The 22,776-nt window shown below is 36.0% G+C and overlaps 1 protein-coding gene across 1 annotated transcript in view; it reads left to right on the top strand.

The window, feature by feature from the left end:
• The first annotated feature begins 1,112 nt into the window (after window positions 1–1,112).
• The window catches only part of LOC121369201 (centrosomal protein of 41 kDa-like), a 40,615-nt gene continuing 18,951 nt past the window's right edge, over window positions 1,113–22,776 (top strand). Inside the window, exons 1-3 of the mRNA XM_041494123.1 lie at window positions 1,113–1,160; window positions 7,395–7,458; window positions 9,319–9,366. Coding sequence (XP_041350057.1) covers window positions 1,122–1,160; window positions 7,395–7,458; window positions 9,319–9,366 — 151 coding nt within the window. The 5' untranslated portion in view covers window positions 1,113–1,121. The remainder of the gene's footprint in view (window positions 1,161–7,394; window positions 7,459–9,318; window positions 9,367–22,776) is intronic.

Raw genomic sequence — 22,776 nt, 5'->3', positions numbered from 1 at the left:
ATGACACGTAAAGCAACTACACCAATGGATAAGCCAAAACAGATATGCACCTTTGCAAATGCTGACGTTCAAAATAAAGTAAAGGCACGACTACCAAGTGCTGAAACCCGCAAGTGTGTGCCGAGGACACGTGTCCTACATCGACCCCATGATCCTCAGACACTGTAAGGTTGTAACTGACGAATGGACAATGACATTAGGTGAGCGTCATGTTACATCTATACTGTACGATAATGGTCCTGGGCCGCGTTTCACGAAGCGATCTTAGCCCTGTGATCACCGTAACTGCACAGCTGACATATGCACTTAGGGTGATCTTAGCGCTAAGATCGCTTTGTGGAACGGGGCCCTGATGCTGATGAACGTCTGTTGATAGTTTGCTACAGATGATTTTTTTTTTCTCCATATTCCGAATGGTTTTGTTGTGACATTAATACAGTTGGGATTTTAATACAATATTGTATTTAGTATTATTATTTTATTTTATTTCATTATTATTTTTATCTTCTTTTTTGTTGTTGACCGAAACATCCGTCCACTCATAAGGCTGGTAGGTACAGGGTTCGCAGACAGGTATCGGCTCCCACCCAGAGCGAGTTTAACAACTCAGCGGGTAGGTGTAAGACCACTACACCCTCTTCTCTCTCACTAACCATTAACAACTAACCCACTGTCCTGGACAGACAGCCCAGATAGCTGAGGTGTGTGTCCAGGACAGCTTGAACCTTAATTGGACGAAAATAAGTTGAACTGTACTGAACCGTATTTTTAAAAATCATTTCCAAAACACGTTTACTATTCTTCTTACGTCAAACAAGACTGGAACTATTTACAAAAAACCACAAAAAAACCCACCCATTTTTGTAGGATGATAGGACGGACTATAGATCTCATATCAATCTGGTATCTTTGGTATTATCTAATCACTTTACACTGCATGTTTTTATTGTCAGAAGAAAATGTTGAGGACTCATTAGTCATCAAATCTTTATTGAAGTTGGCGATGGATTGGATCCGACTTTTAGGCCGTATCCTTTGCCCATCCTTGGATTACGCTCGTTAAATTTACGAAAACATACGGAATATTACGAACGTTCTGCTAGGTTACAAATAAAAACAAGATGTCGGCTGTCAGCGCTTCGAAGAGCAGGAGGATTAATGTACGTTGTGTTTTTATACTTTGTTATATGCTATTTTTGGTAATATTTCTGTTATAACTGGACTGACTTTATAAGCGAACAAAATGTATTTTAATTAGTTTGTCAAAGAGTACGAATGGTGCTTGTTATTCGGGTAGTGAGGACTTGTGTCAAAAAAACGCATACGATGATACGGTACCAAAATTACAATGCACCTTACCAAAACGTACCCGTTTGTGGTAAAAGTAAATTTAAAAAAATATATTTATCGCAATTATTTTCATAATATACGTTCTATTCGAAAATACTTTTCCTGTTTGGAGTAGCACAAATCTTAAGAATAAACATTTTATTTTTAAATTATCAGCCCTTGAAGTTGGAACAATTTTTGCTACAGCAATTAAGTGCTGTGCCAAATTCATTTTGCAAAGATACTACAGCAGCAGTTTTAAAGAAAAGATGAATGCTGTCAAAATTATTCATATATGATCAACTGCAGTAACAATATGCTAAAATATGACATCTAAAAAAAAAAAAAAAAATGGGATAGAAAGAAAAAAAAAATTCAATATATCCTCCCATAATATGTTTTCAAACAGATAAGCAAATATTGCAAATTTCTGTAATGAATTCTGAATTAGAAGCTAAATAATCTTTCTTAACTGTTCATTGCAATATAATCCACAAAACAGACATAATTATAGATGTTAAACACATTAATGGTTGCAGCAGAAATGTTTTTCCGACATCGTGTCTGGATATATTGTGAGGAAGTTACGTCATATGTTTTCGAACACGTGATAGTTTCTACAAATAAACAATGTTCCGTAGCAGCACAAGAATATGTATATATGGTATGCCATGTCTTGACTGTGACCAAGATGTTTAGCTTCCTCATTTTTAGATAAAAAGGTTTGAGGTTCAGATTTGCTACATGACACGTCAATCTCCCTCTACAGCGGTCATACAGTGTTGTAACTGGGACTGAAAACCTTTTGGCAGCCTTACGGATGTCTACGCGATCGTTTATTACAGCAGAATATGCCTAGAAAGATGTTCTTGGGTGTATTGACATGATCTGGATCTCTCAGTGCGAGAAGTAGTCTAAAAAAGAAAAAGGAACTCTTACCTTCAGAAAAGGAATATTGTAAAGTCTCACAGACGTTAATAAGAAATGGTCTAACCAGGCTTCCATATTTTTCTAAAAGAATCAGATTTATTTCCCTTTACAGTGAATGACGTATTCAATATTTATATAAACAAAGCAGACGGCACATCGAGTACAGATGTAGCCGATGCAGTAAAGTGCTATGTTTGTAGTTACATGATGGTATGTACCCAAAACTTGGACAGCGATTCATTAACATTATTTTTCAATAAATTAATTGCCATAATTACACATGGAAGTTTTATACGCATCATTTTTGTAGCGAACAATGCACAACTTCTTCTTGTCAATCTGCGATGTTTGTTGACATCACACGTTCAGTACACACATGGAAAATCGCGTATAAATGAGCTGTTCGAAAACATGATGTTCGAATTTATATGACGGTACAATACAACCGTGTACGGTATATCGGCGCGTCGGTAGCTGAATGTGGGTGCTGTCGGATTTCTTTCTGTACTACATGTATGTGTATTAGTGATTAATATGTGGATTTTTTTTTAATCGGTTAACTCGAAAATGATCGATGTAAAGGTATTTGACGTCAGACATAGGATTGTTGTGGTATTAGAGCGGAAATCTTTGCCAACTTTTTGGTTGTCGGGAATTGCCAAAAAATGGTCTCTGAGTGCAATGAGAGTGTATTTATGTCCAAATGTCCGTCTAGCTCTCTTACAGTCAGAGTACTCGGGCTAGAAGTTGTCATGTTGTCGGTGTTTTTAACAAATTAAAGTTCAATTCCTTTTTCAATGGTTAATCAAGTATCAACATATTTATTGTTAAGGGTACAATAAAATTTTTTATTGGAATTATCAATAATTATATTATAATTTCAAAATAAATCATTCACCTGTTTTTGTGTATGTAAACGCGGGTATATAAACGTAGGTCATCCTTATTGATATTAAGAATGTTAAAACCAGTTTAAAAACACCTTTCCCGCATTTTTAAAATTATAGTAAACGGTATAAATGTAAATTATTTTCGTTCGGTTATTTTTATTTAAAGTGAAAAGGGAAACACAGACAAATGCAAACAAAACAAAAGTTTTACACCTTAATTGACAGTCATTCCAGTTCACAATTGTCACATTGTTATAAAAAATAAAAGCGAAATAAGATCCACATGTGTGCACAATCTACCTGAGAAAAATAAAATCCATGTATGCATCTTAGCCATGCATTACAATGAACATGTATGCATCTGCAGTACTGTGCCACTCAAGAAAACAATTCCGAAACTGATCATAAGATGGGTCATGTGTGATCGTTCATTTTCATAGTAATATTTTTAACAAGACAAAACAAAAAAGTACTAAAATAATTCTGGAACAATAGTGTAGCATTTATGGGCTAAAAGTGAGGTCATGGGCAGTCTATAAATAGCGGGGTCAATGATCCACATCTACTGCGCCGAATCACCGGACATGCAAATCGTTTTGATAAAAGGGGGTGCCTATATTTATGCACCATTTTAAAATGTTTATTTACTACAGACATAAAACAATTTGTAGTGTATTTCAGATTATGCACTGCTTCATTGGTGAGAGACACGTTTTATTAAGTATTTCACAGTGTTCACATAGAAAATGGTCCTTGAATGCTTAGGTGCGCCGATACACCGGACAGCACTGTAACAGAAAGTTAATTCATTAATGGGTTTTTATTGAACATAAGATTGGACTGACAGTGACATATAAAATTTCTATTCATGTAGTGTTACCTGTAGAACTTGTTACTACAGCAGGATAAAGCAACTCCATGTACAGTGAAACCCCTCAACACTGGGCCCCCTCTAAACCGGAATCCCCTTAAAATGACATTTTCCATGGTCCCGTGAATTTACACGACTTTTAACACTAAATTGTACCCCTCTAAACTGAACACCGGACAAACAATTCGGTCCCAGTGTGTCAATTTAGTGTAAATCTTCCCCCTGAAAACCGGACGATTAAACTGATACCAGTCAATGCTCCTAATATCACTCCGGCTGGATTACCTGTCTGTAAACACGTAATATGCGCAAGCTCAGGTTCACTGTTATCATTGTAAACACCAGTACACACTACTAAGTAGGGAAGGTTGGCAAATAAACAATTAAAAGACCCATTGCCAGCTTTGATATTTATTTAACGTCCAGCTAAACATCGCCGTGTTGAACTATTTAATGGAGAAGGTAGTTACGTAAATGCAGACCCCTGAAAACCAGACATTTTACTTGGTCCCATGGATGTCCGGTTTAGAGGGGTTTCACTGTACATTGATCTTAATTTTTTTAAGAGTGACCAAGACTGGTACGTGTGTAAGAAATATTTATGTAAATAATTAAAATAAATTTAAAAAATACCCAAAAAACAATCCTGTTGATCCATCAAGTTTTAGCAAAAAAAGTCAGGCTGTCCATTTTGAAATGTAAAATAAATAAAAATTGTTGACCCATCAACATATCAGGAAAAAATGCATTTTTTTTTTTTTTTAAATCTTAAAGCTTTACCATGACAGACTTTCACACCGTATAGGTTGATATAAAGTTACTGTTATCCAGTGTTTCATATGGGCATCGACAGTTCTGTGACTCCGAGACCATCGATAACGCAACTTATCACCATATACATGTATGTCTTTACAAACCTTGCAATATATACTCACTACTTCCTCACCACTTTCATTCAATTCATAGACAGTACAGCCAAGTTTCCACGCATCAACTGTTTTCTTAACACCCATGCCCCATATCGATGCCAGTGAATACAAATTGAATTAAAAATCAACAAACACATTTTTTGTCTGCTCATTTTGAAGTACCGTTTCCTTAGTGTAGTTCTCGCAAGACTTTACTTTCGTAAGCTTCTATATTGGAATAAGCATATTTATATTAAATGGAAAACATTCACCCACACTCGATTATAAATGCTTTTTTGTGGGATCTGTAATCAGACAAAGTGTTGACAGTTCAGAGTAAAATGCCTACAGACAGACTTTTCACCACTCTCAGATTTGTGACGACATTGAAATACCGTTGCAAATCAATTTTGCAAAAGCTGAATTGTTGCCAAAGACTTAAAATCTGAACCACATTGTTAACAACTAAAGTCTGAAGCTAGAACTACATTGTTAAAAACTACTATAAATTACTCTCCTACCGTTAATTACGGTTATATTGTCCCTACACTTTGTCCAAACACAGATTGTGAAAAAAACCCATTACAATGACACAGATTTCACATGCTCCATTAAATAATTACATCAACTAAATTGACATCACTGATATATATCCTAGGACAAAACATGAAATGTTTTCCTGGCTGTCATTTTACATTTTTATGGAATACTCTTCAAGAGGGGTGGATTGATTTGACAATAATATCATGACATGTGCTACGGTATATCATGTTAGATTAATTACATCGCATACTTCAGACTTCCACCCTCCTTGAAGAGTTTTCCATAAAAAAGCAAAATTGCCTATATGGTGAAAAATTATAACTGTTTTGTCCTAGGAGATTTAGCAAAGTTGATTAGGCGACGTGGTTATAATCTAGCATGTGAAATCTATGTTATTGTAATAGTTTTTGCATGATTTATGTCTGAACAAAATGTGGAAAAAACTTTACAGTAATTCAGGCTAGGAGAGTAAATTATTGTAGTTGTTAACAATGTCGTTCAGACTTTATAGTCCGAACCACATTGTTAACAACTATGATAAATTAATCACCTACCTTTATTTATCAATAGATTTCTCCCACATTTTGTACAGTTATTTTTATAAGGTGAAGGTAATCTAAAAAGTCACTTCCCATAACTTAAATTCTAATGAGGGGAGCGACATAAACCAACCAGTGCACCATGATTGGTATATATCAAAGGCTGTGGTATGTGCTATCCTGTCTGAGATGATGCATAAAAAGATCCTTTGTTACTATTAATGGAAAGATGTAGCAGGTTTCCTCTTTAAGACTATGTCAAAATTACCAAATGTTTGACATCCAATGGCTTATGATTAATAAATCAATGTGCTCTAGTGGTGTTGTTGAAGAAAAACAAACTTTGGTAACAAAGAGTTCAACAAATCGCTAGCCCGATGCCCATGGCTAGTGCTTTTTAACACATGGCTTGTGATAAATGCAAACCCAACAGCCCGATGGGCTAGTGGATTTAAAAAAAAAAAAATAGTACACAATTTTTAAATTCTAGCTCACGATAATTTGTTTCCTCCACTGACATTTGTTTAATAAATGTTATCCTGATATTGGTCATCGCATAATATCAAGAAATCAATAAGTATATATTTTTAGTATTCAACTTGAACTAGCTTTCTATAAAATGCAGTAACAAAAAGTCTCTACATCGTCAGTTACAATAATACACATCCTACAGACTTTGTTTTGTTTTTACTTTCAAGTTTTATACACAGGAAATAAGGTCAATAAAATGCGTGTTTTGATTGGTTGTACAAGTCCCGTGGCAGACATTTTAGGTGTGAATTGTAAGTCGGGAAATAATTAACAGGATAGTACAATTGAAGTACAACCCCAGTCATGCTTTGAATTACTTTGTTTGTCTTATTTACCTATTGTCTTCTGTTTTAATACTTCACTTACTTGTGACAGGGATGATGTTGGCAATCAGGGAAGACAGTGTATTTTCATAACAGCTTGGAGTCCGAGTCAGCTTGACCTATTTAATGCAGTTTGGATAATGTAATCTAACAGTTAACACTGGCACCATATAAACGTAAATAAAATATGTTGAGTGCTTGGTTAAATAAAACATTCCTATCAGTTAACAAGTTAGATCTTGAAAATATATTTGTTGACATATCTGTCTGACATGGGATAAATTGCCCTGTAGGCTGTTGGGGCAACTGACATCACCATTCCTGGTGACAATTAACTGCCAAATACACAAGACCATGCTGCATTACTGTGTTACCCTGACTTTAACTTTTAAGTTCTAATGATGTCACTAATCAAATGACATTGTTTTGCGTATTCTGGGTACAATAATAATAAATTTGTTCTGCATGCTTTTGTATATAATAGAATTTTTAATATTACACATATTTAATATGCTTTTATCTTGTTTTAGCCTCTTGATCGGAAAATTCCAGAAAATCCTAAGTACAGCCATATAAGATCTACAATAGATACAGGTAAGTCAAATTTCATAACCTCAGTATATATAACATTTAGTGAAATATCTTAAAATATCAGTGAAATAAAAGTGTTATCAGTCACTCAATGACGATAACACATTTTAGATTGAAAATTGCACTATTTCATTCTAAAATGTGTTATCGTCACTGTAGAAAGTGTTATCTTCACTGTAAGAAAAGCCAGAACTATTTTGCTGCTGGCATTTTAAAAATAAAGGTAAATTGCCAAAAATTATTTAATAAATAGAACATTTCATGTTTTTTGTCAAATATGACTCGTGAGATATGATATTGCAAACTTCACGAGATGAGATATAAATCATATTTGACAAAAAACATGAAATATCCTCTATTAAACACCCACCTTTGAGAGAGATCACAGTGTAATAACATTTCCGTTCTTCACCTTGTGACAAACCATTTTCACAGATAATCCTGTAATGTGATTGGTCCACAGACTGAGGTTAACCTAATTCTTTGGGACTACTTTTTCATTCATAAACCAGCATTGGTGAAAACACTCAAAATGTTGGTTTACTACCTCCAAAAGCTTGGGCTGTAAATTATGAACGCTGTCACATAAAACTGTATTCTCAGCTTCGACTAAGCAACTTTTCATTCCCAGATAGCCCTTTCTACATGTATTTAGTGACAAATTCTAAAACGACACCACCCGTCAAGCACCCATGGTTTAAACGGAAGACAGTTGGTATGAACAAACTTTCATCCATCATGAAATGAATGTCTTGTTGTGTTGGTTTTCAGCATGGTAATTTTACAATCATTCTAATATCTAATTTAAAAATGATCTGACAATCATGTTTCTCTGGCACAGTTTTAAAGTCCCTTTCAGCTACCGTTAATTTATTAGGGAAAAAAGTCTTGTCTACACTGGATGCCTTCTATTCTGGACTTTGGAATGAATGAATGTTTAACGACACCCCAGCACAAATCCGGACTTCGGATGCAAATTCAAGAACAGTAATTAGCTCTGTCTACACTGGCGCGCGATCTTACTTTACTGTCTACACCGGCATGCAATCATACCTCTACTGTCTACACCGGCATGCGATCATACCTCTGCTGTCGGCCAGTGGTTACCTTTTAAACAATGACGGCAGTTCCCCAGTAATTAGGACACCACAAAAAGTGTTATGAAATAATCACGGCTCTTTGAAGGCTTAATAAACAATGAACAACACCTATAGTAATGGGTGTAGGTAGCAAGATAGCTTGTTGTTTTAAATGTGTTCTGATTTTAACACATGTTTTTAATATCCCACTTTCAAAAGTCGGGACTGAACTTGTGTCCTGCTTCTCACAGGTAGGTAGGTAACTAGTTTAACATGCATGTATACCATTTCCTCACCGATCGAGGTACCATTCAAGTAGATGTACAAATGTGATAAGACCAAAATGTCCAATCTAGCATCCATTAAGTATCAGCTGCTGTCGGCATGTTGACCTACTAACAGAATGAGTGGAATCCGTCAAATGCTAGGTCTTATGCGGGTCAGATCGACTGAGCAGTGGGTTTTTTCCACAAGCATTTTACAAAAGTCACTTTATTAATAATTGGGATGGTATTTTTGTTTTTTTATTTTTAATACTGTATTTCTTTTATATATTGTGTATTAATAATGTGCCTTAAGTGTGGACCATTAAATGGTTAAACAGTATTTATTTTTATCAAACTTGTTGATAGATATGATTGGTCAACAGGTTGGTTTGTTCTCTGCTTTAAGTGTTTCATATAATTTTTCCCATTCTAGCAGCTCATTTTATCTTTTGACTTAGTGAAATATATATTGATCAACGTTCGTTATTACATTTAACAAAGTTGATTGTATTTTGTAGGTTCCAGTTTGACCAGGTATATAGAGAAAGTTGAACAACTGAAAAGAGGTAAGACAACAGTTTCATTAGATTAGATTAGGAATTAGATTAATACATGTATAATCATAGTCAGCTTCATGATCCGAATACTGTAATTCAGGAAATTATTTCGAAAAACGTGTCTAAATATGGCTGGTGACAATATCCTGCCGTGAATATATCATGTCACATTTACAAATATGTAAACTGCACACAGATTAAAATAGATAAATTTACATTAAAAACATGTCACTCTAAGACATTTATACATTCTTAATTACTACAAACATGTCCTGTAATTTGCCAGCCATGTGTCAGATTTTCTTTGTTCTTTGCGACAGTATCAATGGTCAACACAATCCATCGAGCATGGATTGGTTTAATAACACTGATCTTGGATGAGTTTTTCTTTGTTAAAACTGGCTGACACTTCAGCATACCAGTTAGTAAATTGTCCTTTCATCAGCCTTGAATGTGTCATTCATGGCTAGATCCAATGGCTGTACCTTGCCTGTACAACCAGTGGGGACAAACTGAATTTCAAAATGCATGTTTAACACATCTGGGCCCCGTTTTACGAAGTGATCTTATCGCTAAGATCATCTTAAGTGCATATGGTGCATATGGTAGTTATGCACTTAAGATGATCTTGGTGTTAAGATTGCTTTGTCAAATGGGGTTCTGTGGTCATAAGTAAAAGTTGGACGACTGGTGTAAATTGCTGACTTGTGATCATTTCATATCATGATTTTTTTCTGGTTTTGCTGACTCATGATAATTTCATGTCATGATTTTGTCTGGGGTAGCTGACACGCGATAATTTCATGTCATGATTTTGTCTGGGGTAGCTGACTCGTGATAATTTCATGTCATGATTTTGTCTGGGGTAGCTGACTCGCTATACTTTCATGTCATGATTTTGTCTGGGGTAGCTGACTCGCAATACTTTCATGTCATGATTTTGTCTGGGATAGCTGACACGCGATAATTTCATGTCATGATTTTGTCTGGGGTAGCTGACTCATGATAATTTCATGTCATGATTTTGTCTGGGATAGCTGACTCATGATAATTTCATGTCATGATTTTGTCTGGGATAGCTGACTCATGATAATTTCATGTCATGATTTTGTCTGGGGTAGCTGACACGCGATAATTTCATGTCATGATTTTGTCTGGGGTAGCTGACTCGTGATAATTTCATGTCATGATTTTGTCTGGGGTAGCTGACTCGCTATACTTTCATGTCATGATTTTGTCTGGGGTAGCTGACTCGCGATACTTTCATGTCATGATTTTGTCTGGGATAGCTGACACGCGATAATTTCATGTCATGATTTTGTCTGGGGTAGCTGACTCGCAATACTTTCATGTCATGATTTTGTCTGGGGTAGCTGACTCGTGATACTTTCATGTCATGATTTTGTCTGGGGTAGCTGACTCGTGATAATTTCATGTCATGATTTTGTCTGGGGTAGCTGACTCGCTATACTTTCATGTCATGATTTTGTCTGGGGTAGCTGACTCGCAATACTTTCATGTCATGATTTTGTCTGGGGTAGCTGACTCGCAATACTTTCATGTCATGATTTTGTCTGGGGTAGCTGACTCGTGATAATTTCATGTCATGATTTTGTCTGGGGTAGCTGACACGCAATAATTTCATGTCATGATTTTGTCTGGGGTAGCTGACTCGTGATAATTTCATGTCATGATTTTGTCTGGGGTAGCTGACACGCGATAATTTCATGTCATGATTTTGTCTGGGGTAGCTGACTCGCAATACTTTCATGTCATGATTTTGTCTGGGGTAGCTGACTCGCAATACTTTCATGTCATGATTTTGTCGGGGATAGCTGACTCGCAATACTTTCATGTCATGATTTTATCTGGGGTAGCTGACTCGCAATACTTTCATGTCATGATTTTGTCTGGTGTAGCTGACTCGCAATACTTTCATGTCATGATTTTGTCTGGGGTAGCTGACTCGCGATAATTTCATGTCTGAATTACAGTATAAATGTATGTATATGTGAGTAAGTTTATGTGAAAGTAGCTTTTGGGGGTTTTCATAGTTTTTCTGCATTTTCTATATTAATATTAGATCATTAGTCCCAATATATTTGACACTTGGTCATAATCCACCTGAGTCACGCTATTCTAAATAAGTAGTAATTAGTATTGTTGTTTGAGCAGTCTATAAGAACAACTCCATGGACAAACGTGAGAGAGGAAATAATTGCTGCTACATTATTTTAATGCTCGCATCCAACTGAGGTCCAAACATGCTATCCTGGCTGTGCAGGTTGGTTTCCTTTCATGGACAGAGATGATGGGTTGTTGTCAGAGGAAATATTTGGAGGTATATATTAACATGACAAAAAGAATTTAAAATGTGTATCAAAAGTTAATTTCTTTTGGTTGAACAACTTTTGGTTGATGAAATGTTGGCCCATTAAACATGCTGTTCTTGAATTGTCTTCTTGGCAAAGTTTATTACGAAAAATACTCACAAAATTCAACTTGAATTTGTATTTGACAAGTGGCAGTTAAACTTTAATGCTCTGAAAGCTGCTGACATGAAATACATGTAATGTTGTCTTCATGAGTCAGTCAGTGCTGGCTGGAGTTGCATGCTGACCAGTAAAACCCTTATGTGTATTTCAATCCAGACTAATTAACATCAATGTTTCCCCACTTTTATATAGGTACATGTAGTGCAGGATGTACAAGAAAGTGTGGTTACCGTGAAAATAAGTGAGCTGATTAAATACGCATGTACATGTACTTATCAGAAATAAATTGCTTTATGATTGTATACATACAAATCAAGATTTGTGTTTGCGCAGAATGTACATGTATCATTATTCATTTGAGATCGCTTTACAGTTCCTCGGCAAAGACTTGTTTCATTGCTGTGTATTTGTGGAAGAATTAACAAACAATTTTGCCAGAATATATGGTTGGCATTTTTGTACATTTCCTCAAAGTTAAAATTAAGAATCTGAGTACATCTGGTAGATGAAAAAGAACAAAACTTAGTTATATTAAAAATGCCGAAGAAGAGTGTTCCAGATTCGCACAACTGGAGTCCTTATTTTTCTCCAAGCAAGGCTTCCTTACGGGCTAAGCTGTTCAAGGAGGATCGGTTACAAATGGATCAGATTTTAGATCAAGGTCATGACAACCGTGAGTTTTTTGTGGAATCATTTTGTCAGGTACAGGTAGACCTGACTACATGTATATGAGCAGTCTTGTGTAAACAGTTCACTGCAGCCTTTGATAATGATACTCTGGTCACTTGTTAAGGAAACAACCCAAAGGGTCTATGGGGTGTGTGTGTGTGATCCTGTTGGCCTCTGAATCTCAAAAAAAGTTATTTTTTTAATGACACCATTAGAGCACATTGATTTATTAATTAATTATTAATCACCCTCCTACCTCACAACCTAATCATTTTCTAACCAGGAAACAGGTCAATATTATTTGAAGCTGTTGCCCCCATCCTCTACCTCACTATTGTCCTAGTTATAATTTATTAAATTACTGATTATTAAGTAATAATTAAATTTGTTATAAACCGGGAGCCCAGAGAGATTTAATTAGCATTGCGAGTACAAAAGGTCTGAGGCCTGGAATATGTAGGTGTGGGCTGTGGGACCCCCAAACGGCCATTCTTAAGTGTCATCTCCTGTACCAATCCGAGGGGCCGCCCCTCAAAATACCCCAAATTTTAAGTTTAATTAGCATGGTTGAGTACACCAATCAAACCTACACCAAAATGTTCTCTGTTGATGTACTAATTAAGATCCACCATTCTTAAGTGTCAGCTCCTGTACTTAGTCCACTTAAGAACGCCCCTAATTACCGTATATCTTCGCCTATAAGTCGAATTTTTTTCACCCAAAAATTATTTTATAACTTGGGGGGTCGACTTATAAAAGGGTAAAAAAATTTCACCAAAAAATATTACTGTTTTGGGGATTATTTTACAAGTTTTATTGTTGAAGTATGCCATGTATTTATACTCAAATATGTTAATTTGACACATTTATTTTTTATAACCTTTTTTTTTTTGGCATTAGAACGGTTTTGGTTATGCGAAAAGGCGTACGATCTCACTCACATGCCAAGACAACAGTCCACTTAGTTAAATTAACAGTCATAACTAATAGTAAAAATGTAAACAATACTAACTACCTGTTGCCTGAGTTTATTTTGAAATCTGGTCACTGGCATTAATGGTTGTTCAAACAATGTTTTGGCGGTGATTAACTTCATGAATATTACTAAGCTTTCCCTTAAAATAGACTGATCTCTGCAGTTCACTTATCTAGAGCAATAGGGACACACATCATTTGGTACAAAAACCAGTGTACTTTCCAGAGTTATCCTCCTTACATGTATTAATATGGCGGCAAAACGTGATACTTTCAGTTTTATCGTAGTGATCTGTTGTCAGTGTTTATAAATAAAGTTGTTGTCTGTGCACAAAACCATCTGTACAGTACTATACAGTAACAGTCAAACAGCTTTCACTCTCTACTAAGGGAATATTTCGTTTTGATGCTATGTAATAATGATAGTTTGATTGGAATAGTTTGATCATATTGCGATGTACAAAACGTGATTGAATGTTTGTTTAACGACAAAACCGAAGTTTGTAAAATAATTTTCTTTTGTTCAAATATTATTGTTCTCATGTGCTGAAAATAAGAAATATTTCAATATTTATAAGTAGTTTTTCATGGGTCGACTTATAAACGGGTCAATAAAAAAAATACGTTTTCAGGGCTTGAAATTAGGGACTCGACTTATAGGCGAAGATATACGGTAGCACTAATTAGAAGTTTAATTAGCATGGTTGAGTACATCAACGAAACTGATGCCAAAATATTCTTTAGGGTACCCCGACTAAGGATCAGTGATTCTTAAGTGTCAAAACCTGTACCGAATCCACTTAAGAATGGGTCAAAGGTCACAATCCACCCAATTTCAGGTTAATTAGCACGATCGAGTACATCAACGAAACTAACGTTAAAATTTTCTCTGTTGATGTACTAATTAAGATCTACCATTCTTAAGTGTCATCTGTACTTGGTCCACTTAAGAATGCCCCTAATTAGCACTAATTAGAAGTTTAATTAGCATGGTTGAGTACATCAACAAAACTGATGCCAAAATATTCTTTAGGATACCCTGACTAAGGATCAGTGATTCTTAAGTGTCAAAACCTGTACTAAATCCACTTAAGAACGGGTCAAAGGTCAAAATCCATCCAATTTCAGGTTTAATTAGCACGATCGAGTATATCAACGAAACTAACGTTAAAATTTTCTCTGTTGATGTACAAATTAAGATCCTCCACCATTCTTAAGTGTCAACTCCTGTACTTAATCCACTTAAGACTGCCACTAATTAGCGCTAATTAGAAGATTAATTAGCATGACTGAGTACATCAACGAAACTGATGCCAAAATATTCCTTAGGGTACCCCCACTATAAGGATCAATGATTTTTAAATATCAACCCCTGTACTGAATTCACTTAAGGTCAAAGGTAACAATTTGCCCAATATTAGGTTTATTAGCATTCACGAGTACATCAAAACATTAATATGTTCTTTGTTCTCTCATTGCCTTTAATTCTCAGTGTGAGTGTTACAGCAGTGATACTTTTTGTATGAACTGTTGTAATAGTTATACGTACTTGTTCCATTGTTTTCACCAGTGTCTAGTGAAATTCTGAGTGTACTATTAGTTGAGCAGTGAAAAGCCTGGTATACCAAACTTAAGATACAAGCTAGTTCACAGGGCCCATAAGTGATGGTTCTGGGTGATGTAATGGCCACTCATTTGAATAATCAATTTTGGAGAATTCTGTCCAAGCTGCAAGCCACATGATATACTTTCGATTCTGTGCCAAAACATATGAAATAAAAATGGGATTTCTCCAAAACCACAGCATGAATAAAGAATGTGAGTATATGATTATACTAAATGCAGTCGAACTCCACGACTAGGTCAAAACGAAAAGTGTGTCCCTAAATCTAAACTAAGTTATTGATGTGATCAAAATTCAACTCAAAGTTCATTTTTCTGATTAGTCACCAGACAGAAAGAAAATTATTGATCAAAACAGAACTTAAGTTCCAGTCTGGTTCCATTTCATTGCCTACCTAAACAACTTTCACCTTCCTTAATCTTCATCCTCAAAAAGGACTACCTCATCATCAGATGATACTGTCATGTCATCCTCTTCGATGCTGTCATCATCAACGTTCCCGTTTTCATCTGGAATGAGGGTTTCTGGCAGTTGTATCAGTGAGATCGGCATTCACCCACATTTGTGAAACAAAGGATGCATTTTCATATGCATGGTTAGCTCTGCTTCACATGGTGGAATGGCACTTGCAATTATGGCCTTCAGCTTCTCCAACGAATTTTTTGTCGTTGACTTTGGTCCATAACCCTTTTCAAATATCTTGTATTGAAAGGCATTGAGTGTTGTCTTGCTTGTATCCTTTGTTCCATAGATGCTAGCAGTAAATGTTTGCAGGGTATTTTGTATGATATGACTGAGTTCTGCATCAATCGCCATATCTTCAAATGCTTTTTGTACCTCGGTATTCTTTTCCAGCTTAGCAGATGGTCTCAACTTTCCCTTGCGAACAAATGCTCCAGTGTAGTCACTACCGGTGAATGCATGGAATCCTGGTAGTGCTGTACATATCTGAGGGCCAAGTATCTGGTAAATAGTGATTATATTGGTATATCTGTGGTTATTTTTGGCAGCTGTACCAACATCAATCCACAGTGGCGACTCAAACTTTCTGCAGTCATACAGCATGATGACTGCTATGTCAGTATCTCCTTTTACCCCAGTCTTGTGAGTGTCATCAACTGCTTTTGCATGAAGGCATATCTTGGTATCTGCCTCCTTGTGGTTATGTCTAAGGTCATCGACCACTTCCCACTTGAGAACTCCATCTACAACTTTGCCAGGAACTGTGGTAGTTGGGTTTTGAATGATCTCGATTTCAAGGCATCACTATTGACCTGTGGTCTCCTTTGTTCGGGTCCTGTTATCAAAAACTCCCTGTTATCTGCTCAACATAAGCACAGGGAAGGCTGCCAGTGACAAGATTCGGGAAAGTCTGCTCAGCGTTCCAGAAAATGGACAGTCACACCACCGAGAATTCCTACAGTCCTGCATTAGTGATCTCAACAGATCTGAAGAGAAGATAAAGTCCTTTACAAATGATTGTGTGAAGAATCAAAGAGCTAAAGACCACAGAATAGCTTAACTTAAAGAGTACAAGATATCTTATGGTTCACCTGGTGTTACTAGCAACCAAACGGAATCTGGATGTGCCATTCATATTTGAATATTCACTCACACCTGTACCATTGTCAATGTGCAGCACAGATGGAAAAATGGCAAAAACCGAAAAAAGCTCTCCCTTCCATTTATTGGAATCAGAGGTGAAAGACGGAAAAGGCCACCCCGAATTCACACGTGTATGCATTGTAGACGGCCAATTTCTCCTTCATACATTACCTCACTGTCTACCGTCAACTTACGGAGGACATTCTGATTCAAACAATGGCATTGTCTATCATTCAAATACACCTCGTCTTTGACAACTACCCACAGCCATCTTTGAAAGATATGGAGTGAGGCAGAAGAGGAGCAGATAACAGAGAGTTTTTGATCATTCAAAACCCAACTTTCACAGTTCCTGGCAAGGGAGTGGCAGGATCAGCAATATGCACAGATAATTGGAAGCCGCCAGCTCTACCTTGATATTCCAGGGGAATGCCATCATTTCAAAGTTGTAGATGGAGTTCTCAAGTGTGATGTGGTCGATGACCTTAGAAATAACCACGAGGAGGCGGATACCAAGATATGCCTTCATGCAAAAGCAGTTGATGACACTCATAAGACTGGGGTAAAAGGAGACATAGTCATCCGTGCGTCAGGTACTGACAAAGCAGTCATCATGTTGTATCACTGCAGAAAGTTTGAGTTTGATACTTGGCCCTCAGATATGTGCAGCACTACCAGGATTCCATGCATTCACCGGTAGTGACTACACTGAATCATTTGTTCGCAAGGGAAAGTTGAGACCATCTGCTAATCTGGAAAATAATACAAAGGTACAAAAAGCATTTGAAGATATGGCGATTGAAGCAGTCATATCACACAAAATACCCTGCAAACATTTACTGCTAGCATCTATGAAGCAAAGGATACAAGCAAGACAACACTCAATACCTTTCGATACAAGATATTTGAAAAGGGTTATGGACCAAAGTCAATGACAAAGAATCCGTTGGAGAAGCTGAAGGGCATAAATGCTAGTGCCATTCCACCATGTGAGGCAGAGCTAAACATTCATATGAAACATGCATCCTTTGTTGCACAAATGTGGGTGAATGCCGATCTCACTGATATCCAACAAGATCCAAATGCATCAAATGGTTGGGATTTTTACAATGGATATTATCAACCAATATTCCATGAAGAAACACAACTGCCAGAAACCCTCATCCAGATGAAAACGGGATTGTTGGTGATGAGAGCATTGAAGAGGAAGACATGACAGTATCATCTGAAGATGAGGCAGTCCTTTCTAAGGATGAAGATTAAGAAAGGTGAACGTTGTTTAGGCAGGCAATGAAATGGAACCAGACTGGAACTCAAGTTCTGTTTTGATCAATAATTTTCTTTCTGTCTGGTGACTAATCAGAAAAATGAACTTTGAGTTGAATTTTGATCACATCAATAACTTAGTTTAGATTTAGGGACACACTTTTCGTTTTGACCTAGTTGTGGAGTTCGACTGCATTTAGTATAATCATATACTCACATTCTTTATTCATGCTGTGGTTTTGGAGAAATACCATTTTTATTTCATATGTTTTGGCACAGAATCGAAAGTATATCGTGTGGCTTGCAGCTTGGACAGAATTCTCCAAAATTGATTATTCAAATGAGTGGCCATTACATCACCCAGAACCATCACTTATGGGCCCTGTGAACTAGCTTGTATCTTAAGTTTGGTATACCAGGCTTTTCACTGCTCAACTAATAGTACACTCAGAATTTCACTAGACACTGGTGAAAACAATGGAACAAGTACGTATAACTATTACAACAGTTCATACAAAAAGTATCACTGCTGTAACACTCACACTGAGAATTAAAGGCAATGAGAAAATCAAGTAAATGTAATCTTTCATTGTTCAAATGTGGACATAGTCATATAATCATATTCATATAATATTACAATCAAATAGAAAACTATTTAGTTATATTAATCATACATTTTCATTTCACGCTCATTGCATTTAAAGTGGACTAACTACAGGAGTTGACATTAAGAATGACGGATCTTGTTTACCATACCAACAGAGAACATATTAATGTTTTGATGTACTCGTGAATGCTAATAAACCTAATATTGGGCAAATTGTTACCTTTGACCTTAAGTGAATACAGTACAGGGGTTGATATTTAAAAATCATTGAACCTTAGTGGGGGTACCCTAAGGAATATTTTGGCATCAGTTTCATTGATGTACTCAGTCATGCTAATTAATCTTCTAATTAGCGCTAATTAGTGGCAGTCTTAAGTGGATTAAGTACAGGAGTTGACACTTAAGAATGGTAGATCTTAATTAGTACATCAACAGAGAAAATGTTAACGTTAGTTTCGTTGATGTACTCGATTGTGCTAATTAACCTGAAATTGGGTGGATTGTGACCTTTGACCTGTTCTTAAGTGGATTCGGTACAGCTTTTGACACTTAAGAATCACTGATCCTTAGTCATGGTACCCTAAAGAATATTTTGGCATCAGTTTCATTGATGTACTCAACCATGCTAATTAAACATCTAATTAGTGCTAATTAGGGGCGTACTTAAGTGGACTAAGTACAGGAGCTGACACTTAAGAACGGTGGATCTTAATTAGTACATCAACAGAGAACATTTTGGTGTAGGTTTGATTGGTGTACTCAACCATGCTAATTAAACTTTAAATTTGGGGTATTTTGAGGGGCAGCCCCTCGGATTGGTACAGGAGATGACACTTAAGAATGGCCGTTTGGGGGTCCCACAGCCCACACCTACATATTCCAGGCCTCAGACCTTTTGTACTCGCAATGCTAATTAAATCTCTCTGGGCTCCCGGACTATTACATTTACTAGAGTTTAATGTCATCTCATTGGTCCAGCCGTAGCAACGTGAATTTCTTGATGAATGTAAAAATGATGTCGGGGAACATCATATCTTGTGATGTCACTTTATATTGGTACTTTGTTTTATTGAGGGGCTAGACGTAGCCCAGTGGTAAAGCATTCACTTGATGCACGGTCGGTCTAGGGTCGATCCCCGCCAGTGGACCCATTGGGCTATTTCTCGTTCCAGCCAGTGCTCCACAACTAGTGTAACAAAGGCCGTGGTATGTACTATCTTGTCTGTGGGATGGTGCATATAAAAGATCCCTTGCTGCTAATCGAAAAGAGTAGCCCATGAAGCCTCAACCATATGTCTGATGCCATATAACCGTTTATAAACATGTGTTCAGTGCGTTGTTAAATAAAACATTTCCTTCCTTCTTGTCTTAATGAGTGTGATTGTTCAGAACCAAAAAAAATATTCAGAATAATATATGAGCTTTTAGTGTCTTTCAGATTTAATTATATGGATTGTGTGTTACCGGGTATTTGTTTTACGTTTATCTGGGTAAAAAAATCATCACACAGTTTTTTGTTTGTTCATACCCCAATGAATGTAAAAAAAAATAACAGGCAATCCTTAAGTACATGTACTTACTTTGCCTTGTTTGTTAATTATTCTGTAAGATCATGGTATACCCACCATCATTTTCCTTACCATAAATCCCATTAGTGTCTGTGAAGCCATGATAACATTAGTAGGCATAACAAAGTCAAGGCGATGAACATTGTGCCGAAAATAAGTATGACATCAAAACTTTTCACCTCAAAACCACTGAAATGTTAAGCTGTAATTAGATTAAAATAACTTTAAAGGCATTTCTGAATACCTACAACTCCTTACCAGCCGTTAATAACATTACTATACAAATGAGATCTCAGAGTGCTCAGCTAGAACAGACAAAAAAAGTGTTGTGCCCAAATTAGTCTATAAAGCCCTGCATACTCCTGGTGTTACTTTAAATAAAAAAAATTACAGGAATAAAGTTGAGGCTTAAATTGATTCACGATATATATATATATATATATTTTTTTAAACTTGTTGATATATTAAGAGCATTATATAAGTGTTGCTTCAACACTTAGAACACTGCCCCGTTGTTTTGCAATATGTTGTATTTAATTTAAATGAATCTTCCATTTTTATCCTTTTCTTATGGTCATACATATTTGAGAAACTAGATAGACTAATAAAACGTCTTTCTAAACATCTTTCTGAGGACACTTTTGCTAATACAGTAAACCTTGAACAAACCGGAACCCTGTCAAAACTGTCGAAGGTTCATGGTCCCGAATTTTCTAATTTCTAAAACGTGACCCTCTAAAGGCTGGATCCTGTCTAAATCAGATAAATATTAGATCCCTGGCGTGATCCGGTTTAGACAGGTTTCACTGTATATCAAAGTTTGTGATATATGTACATGTATATTTCCCACAAATCATAATGGTCTCTTTATTTAATTTTTATCTTCTGATGTTAAACAGGTGGGTATAATGGCTCTTAGAACTAAACCGTATTGTTGTTTATAGGGACTGGGTAAATGGTACGTGAAAAGAAATGTGTGTGGTATTAATAAAACTCTTCTGTTGAATACCGGATGTATCATTTATTGATCATATTGATGGTCTTCGGTGAAGTTTGAAGTACTGTTCACTAACCTGTGACCATTAACAAAGAAAGAAAATTGTTTTGGCAAACAAATGATAATATTGATAACCAGTAGTAATGATTATCATTTTGTGCATGTATTGGTAAAGTAACTAGAGCGTGTAGCAGTATTTTTTATTTAACTGACAGGTAGTGTAGTCTTATCATTGTTGTATGCATTCAGCTGTGATGTAAAAAAAAAAACCCAACCCCAGCATCAATTAACCGATATGCTATCATGTCATTACGCATTTCTTTCCTTTCTCATTCTGCATCATTCTGTTCATTTTTAATGTACCCCTCGGCTCGTATATTTCAGATAATTTTTAAAATGCTAGTTGTTTTCTTCATTTTTTTAACATGCACCTCAAATGTATCAAACGATTTTGAAAACACTGTCCATTTTCGATTTAAGTGCATGTAACTACATATTTTTAAAATGCATAACAATCTATGTTTAAGAAAAATAGGCTTCGTAAATTTGGCCCTCAATGTTTTCCTCATTTTTTAACATACACCTCGTAAATATAAATATACTGAACAGTATTTTAAAAGCACTCATTGTTCACTTAATTTTTTAACATACTCCTCATACTTATCAGATGATTTAAAAAAACACCTCAATGTACTGTTAATTTTTTTTAACAAACTCCTCATACATATTCAGGGTTTTTGCCAGAGATTTATTCTAGGGCAAGCCCTCAAAGGGCCATGAAGCCTAACAGTGCACATGTCAAAGTTATGGTCATTTAAAAATCATTTCAACAATGCCATAATGTATATATATAAAGTACAATTAATACTTTGATGTAACGCTCTTTGTGTCTTTGTCGAAAATTATGTTTAAAGTCAAACAGGAACATTTAAACAACTTATAGACATTAAAAAACAATTATATCTATAAAAAAAACAGGATACGCATCAGTACACATTTTTACCTATTTTACCTGCTGGAAAAAGTCCTAATTATATCAGATGATTTTGAAATCATTTAATCACTAACCATTCTCTTTATTTTTTAACATATATGTGCACAAACATGCTTTTATCATCCATTGATTATTTCATCTGTGGTATTGACTGATACTGATAGCAAACAAATAATGTATGACGTTGTCATGGTAGAAGGTGCTGTTTATTTAAATAATAGATTGCCAGGCAAATAAGTCCTATAATGTCAATAATAGATTACGGTATTTAAAGTGGTTTAGACAATAAACCAGGGATGAAAGTTCGCCGCCTTTCGGCGGAATGACGCCTTTTTGTTGCGCCAAATGTTTTTTTTAAAAACCGTCCCTTTTTAACTTTCATTCGTTCCGCCTAAAATTTCCGGAGTTTAGATCCAACTTTAGATCTAACATGGCTGCGCCCATTGTGGCCGCCATATTTGTTTATTCGCCATTGGCCAGATTTGTCTCGCGAAGTATCATCTGCCCTGAGACCAATGCGCAGATCGTATACATTGGTCACGTCATGTTGGACAAAATGGTGGTATTGTTTGCGAATGCGAGTGGGTTCGCAAAATCGGTCAACCTGGTGTTGCCGTTT

The sequence above is a fragment of the Gigantopelta aegis genome, chromosome 3 (assembly GCF_016097555.1).
Source record: "Gigantopelta aegis isolate Gae_Host chromosome 3, Gae_host_genome, whole genome shotgun sequence".
Lineage (NCBI taxonomy): Eukaryota > Metazoa > Mollusca > Gastropoda > Neomphalida > Peltospiridae > Gigantopelta > Gigantopelta aegis.
Note: the sequence above shows the minus strand (reverse complement) of the source record. Positions and strands in the feature narration are given on the sequence as shown.